Source organism: Penaeus vannamei, chromosome 29, assembly GCF_042767895.1.
Source record: "Penaeus vannamei isolate JL-2024 chromosome 29, ASM4276789v1, whole genome shotgun sequence".
NCBI classification, from domain to species: domain Eukaryota; kingdom Metazoa; phylum Arthropoda; class Malacostraca; order Decapoda; family Penaeidae; genus Penaeus; species Penaeus vannamei.
This window is the reverse complement of record NC_091577.1, coordinates 17,792,766-17,798,156: the sequence shown is the minus strand read 5'-3', so window position 1 is coordinate 17,798,156 and position 5,391 is coordinate 17,792,766. Positions and strand designations below refer to the sequence as shown.

The 5,391-nt window shown below is 40.4% G+C and overlaps 2 protein-coding genes across 2 annotated transcripts in view; both read right to left on the bottom strand.

Annotated features, from left to right (window-relative positions):
* The window catches only part of LOC113830008 (tropomyosin-like), a 33,406-nt gene extending 32,008 nt beyond the window's left edge, over nucleotides 1-1,398 (bottom strand). Inside the window, exon 1 of the mRNA XM_070142350.1 lies at nucleotides 1,308-1,398. Coding sequence (XP_069998451.1) covers nucleotides 1,308-1,322 — 15 coding nt within the window. The 5' untranslated portion in view covers nucleotides 1,323-1,398. The remainder of the gene's footprint in view (nucleotides 1-1,307) is intronic.
* Nucleotides 1,399-1,730: 332 nt separating this feature from the next.
* Nucleotides 1,731-3,591, bottom strand: LOC138867263 (uncharacterized). Its single transcript, XM_070142349.1, has one exon. It carries the CDS (start codon nucleotides 3,282-3,284, stop codon nucleotides 1,800-1,802), a length of 1,485 nt encoding a protein of 494 aa, XP_069998450.1. The 5' UTR covers nucleotides 3,285-3,591; the 3' UTR covers nucleotides 1,731-1,799.
* Between the last annotated feature and the right edge of the window lie 1,800 nt (nucleotides 3,592-5,391).

Here is a 5,391-nt window from a genome sequence, read left to right as displayed (position 1 = left end):
TCCACATTTTAGTGCGAAAGGGAAAACTACCAAAAAGTTGGAAACTCGCTGTATACACGAAATGATGTACAACAATCAATTTGGTTTTAGAGAAGAAAGATCATGTGTATCAAATCTCAAATTTTGCGATAATCTGAAATATTACAAAAGAGAGACAGCTGAGCGGATTGTGTACTTTAAAAAGGCTGTCGATAAGGTGTTTCTAATGGAAATTAGAACACATAGGTGTTGTGAAAGGCAAACTCCTCGAATGGATGAAAGACCTTCTTCATGAAAGATAGATGAGAACCATAAATAAAGGGAAACACTACATGGCGACGAGCGGAGTGCCTCAAGGATCAGTCTTGGCGCCGATTTTGTTTACTATTTTCGTCAATGATTTAGGATCAAACATAAGCCCTGGTAGTTATCTGAATATCTTTGCAGACGATGCAGAAATATAAAAAAGGATAATAGACGATGTCTCACGCCTCCAAAGTGACAGCGAGAATTTATTCACGTAGAGTTATACTTGGAAAACAGAATTCAACACCAATAAATGTCATGTATTCAGGTCCGGATCAAGTAGAAATCCTATAAACTAGGAGACGCAATATTAAACACGGCTGACAAGGAAAAAGACCTAATATGCTTGGACAGATTGCCAATAGGGCTTTTATGTATGTGGACGAAGATATGGTAAAGATCATTACAGCAGTCATAAGACCTGGTCTAGAGCACGGTGTAGTGATGTGGAGTCTACAGTTAAAAATGGATATAAGCAAACTGGAAAGAGTTCAAAGAGCAGCCACAAGACAGGCATCTACGTTGAGATATATTAGCGACCAATAGACTACTGAAATTAGGACTTCTTAGGAAGAAGGAAAAGGCGGTACATGATAATATATATATATATATATAATATATACATACATACATATATATATATACACACACACACACACTTATATATGCACATATATATATGTGTATGTGTACATACATACATACATACATACATATATATATATATATATATATATATATATATATATATATATATATATAAGCAAATATGTGTATGTATGTATTTATATCTATGTATATATGTATATACACAGATACATAAATATTACATACATTTACATGTGTATATATATATAAATATATAAATGAATATATATAAGTATATATATAAATAAATAAATAAACAAATATATATATATATATATATATATATATATATATATATATATATATATAAATATATATATTCACAAAGAAACACAGAAACGCGCACACACGGCGTGAAAAAGAAAAGCACCCACCTCAGTGGCCCCCATCCTGATGCAATAGTTTCTCGCTCCATACTGATAAGACTTGAGATATCTGGAGTCCAACACATTATCAGGATAAAGATAAGATATCCTTATTTTCGGGTGATGTTTAATCTCCAAGGCAACATGTTCGGGCGATATACCAACTGTTTATATATATACATATGTACATATATACATACATACATATATATGGTTCTAGGATACTATGTCGCTGGGACACTATGTCGTGGACCTAATGTAGCCACATCGCGCTGTGACACGGCGTCCGTTTCGCAAGCGGATAAAATGTCGCGGGGAAGCCACGTTGCCATTTATGTCAGTACATCGCTGTTCATTATTGACAGATAAGATTTAGGAAGGTGTTGAAAGTGCAGCAAAAATAATTTAGTATATAGTACATAATAACACTGGTATGATACATGATCATATATCTTTCTTTTTCTTTAGGTATTAATGATATATTTTTTGATGAGCATACCTTTATTGTTCAGTGGGGATCACCATTACTTTGGCTATTTGATCTAGATATTGCAAATCTACAAGCGTATAAGTTTCTAATTTTGTAATTAGGGATTTAATCTTCTTATTTACGAGCTGGTACTTCTTCTGACTCGAGGGATGCTTCCTGCCAGCTGCATGGTGCTCGCGATTCAGAGCCAATTTGTGCTGCTCCTTTTGATATTTTGCAGCGAGCAGCGGCAGCTGAGGGTGGTCCGGTAACATCCTGGCAAACCCATTGTGCCATCCTTCCAATGCATTGTTTGTTCGGGGCAGATCATCCTTCACTCGTTGATACATGTTCCATGTCTGATATGGAAATTTCCCAGGAATTTCCATGTCACCATGAATCAGCTGGCCGACATAGGTTTCCTGGAAATATTTTGCCAAGTCCAGAAGCCCATCATCCTTGGAAATTTCGTCTGCAAGGAGTATCCTCGTGTAGTGGTGGACGTCAGCCAGCGGATCAAATGCCAGAGCCAGGAACCTCCTGACCCGGATGGCGAAGGCAGCATCTTCTCTATACCGCGCTGCGAGGCCAAGATTCTGGATGCGTCTCCAGACAGACTGGCCCAGGTGGAAATAACATCCAGCAACCTCTGCACTCGGAAAATTCCTCTGGAAGGCGTTCATTGCTGCCTTCTCAAAATCTGTCATTATTGTCACTGGATTGCATGATAAGCCAGGGGGTATTAGCTGCAACACCTCGTACAACATTTTATTATATATCTCTTCATTCTTTCCAGGCAACAATGCATAGACGCAAGGATATGTTATACCACCAAAGTATGCATGGAGTGTGTACTGCTGCTTGTATCCGACAGGGGCCACTTTAAACGTTCCATCACCAAACCAATGACGAGACTCGGCAAGAAATTTCAAATCAGAGTCTGCTGCGAAGATCATCATCCCATCATCTTCATAACGAAGAAAGGCCTCTCCGCTTAACGTTGTCCGAAATGGCTGAAGATCAGACACACCTGCCTTTTGCCGCACTCGCCTCAGCGTCCTCTTGATGGCGTCTACCGTTGGTATTAGATGAGCCCAGCCGACTTCAACTCTAGCGTAAAATGTGTTGACAATATGTGAGATGGGCTCTGCTGTTGCGGCAGCACGTTCCTTCATTGCTGCTAGTATCTCCTCCACCTCGGCCTTCCCAGGGACAGCAGGATGTCTGTGGATGGGGTTTTGCCACTTCACTATTTCCCCATTGACGGTGTGAACCCTGGCACCACAGGTTCTGTCTTCGCATCTCCACAGAACTTTGTCCTGGTGGTCCTTTTCCTTCGTAAAGAGATGCTGGCCAACTCTGAGTTTCACAGTCGCCCGGTATGACGATATAATGCGACAGGCCTCGGGGACATTGACAAAAGAAGGTGGGGGAGGGTAATCTTCATTCAATCCCTCGTACGATGAAACATCGAGCTCGGGGTAGGGCGGTAATGGAAGCTCGGTTGAATTCTCCATGCTGAATGATGTCTCCTTGAAAATTCATTATTATAGCAAGATCACAAGACAGAAGGCACACGGCTGAAAGGAACGTTGAAACATAAGGTCATCTGTCCGCAATGTTGAAGCAGTAGCGGAAGTTAGAGTAATAAGGTCAACGGACACCTCGCGCAAGACAGTCACCGCGATATACAAGGTAAGGTCAGCCGACGACCAGGTTATGTGAGGACGACGCCTCGCGCGACACAGTCACCGCGACATAGTGTCCGCCAGACACGGAGTCACCCCCGTCATACAGCTTCGCGACTTTCCTTCCAGGTCATAGTGTCCGCGCGACATAGAAACCGTGCACCATATATATATATATATACATATATATATATATATATATATATATATATATATATATACATATATACATATATACATATATACATCATTTACATGTATACATTTTATTTAGGTGATCCGCACATTGCCGGGAGTTCTTCGGGTGATCCTTCCACTGCCTGCATTCGCCGTCTTTATTGTCCGCAGAGACCACTGTCAGCGGCCCTTGAGCCCTTCCTCCTTTCTTCCACCCTCTGATCACTCTCAAATACTTATGCTCTTTCTGTTCCAGCCTTTTATTCTTTTGTTGACTGACTGATGCCAACAGGTTTAATTATAGAGGTTAGCGGCAATCAATTCAAAGGTTTCACTAAACCTGTTTTACTTACTTAGAGAAGTTGATGGGAATCCAGGCTAATGGAAACTTATCAAAGGACATATTTACTCGGGCTTTACTGAGAGGTTAAACAAGCAAGGCATATTGTAATGAAACAAAAACAGGGCATCGCTCTCTTCATATATATATATATATATATATATATATATATATATATATATATATATATATATATATATATATATGTGTGTGTGTGTGTGTGTGTGTGTGTGTGTATGTGTCTATGTATGTATATATATATATTATATATATATATATTTTTTTTTTCTTTTTTTAACCCGGGAGCGGGGACCCCTAGGGTCAATAATTTCCTTCGGAAAAAACGAATATCTCTAAATATATTTGTAACGCTTTATACGAGAGCATAATCAGATAATAAGATTAATAATAATGTGACTGATTAATTAATACACTTTTTTAACTTCTCTTCATACCCTTCTGTCCACATCCTAAAATGTGAAGACCGTGATGGAAGGATGGAAGGCTGGCTTGGTATGAGTACTGAACGGTCTTCATATTCCGTTTGCTCTTCTCTCTTTACCATTTTCACTACCATACTAACCTACAGCACTCTACAGCCTTTATTTAGCATCTTTCGTCCTACTTGTTAATTCATCTAATACCTTTTTGCCACAAGACTGTCATAATGTTGTATAACCTTCCTTATTTGGGGATTCTGCATCAAGCCTCGCCCTGTTATATTTTGTATACGCAGCTAATGACCTCCGATGTTGACACGGCAGAAAATTTTCAATGGAACTGTGAGGAAATACAAATGATACATAATCTAAGTACAATAAAAATACTTCCAAAGATGGAATTGTCCAAAATATTTTTCTTCACAAGTATATTCAGGGTATTCATCATCATCCAGAAGCTAGCGTCAACGGGGGCGCATAACCGCATCCACCCTTTACTTCCACCTAAGGTCCCTCATGGCAAGCCGCCTGGCAGGGACTCGGCCCATCTCGAGCTCTTCACGTCAGGTTTGGTCGATCTGCCCAAGCCACGACTTCCTAAGTCGTCCCACAGGCCTCCTCCCCCAAGGTTGTCTCGAGCAGAGACAACCTGGTGGGCAAGATCATCCTGAGGAAAGTGAGCCAGGTGGCCGTATAGCTGGCGATCACATATTGTACAGATAACAGGTCCTGAGCCAGTCTCAGTGCAACCGTTGGTTGGACATATGGTCCCACCAATGGTACCCAGTGATCTGGCGCAAGGACCTATTACAAAAGGCTTCAAGATAAGACTCCAAGGGACAAGATAATGTCCAGGTTTCACTACCGTATAGCAAAACTGGCATTATCAAGGACTTTAAGATGCATAGCTTGGTCCTTCTGCTCAGGTACCATCTCTAAATACTCTTGTCGAGAGAGTTCATGACCCATGCTGCCAGCC

Bases quoted from the DNA above. Each gene is read 5' to 3' on its own strand.
- LOC138867263 (XM_070142349.1), bottom strand. From the start codon at position 3,284: ATGGAGAATTCAACCGAGCTTCCATTACCGCCCTACCCCGAGCTCGAT.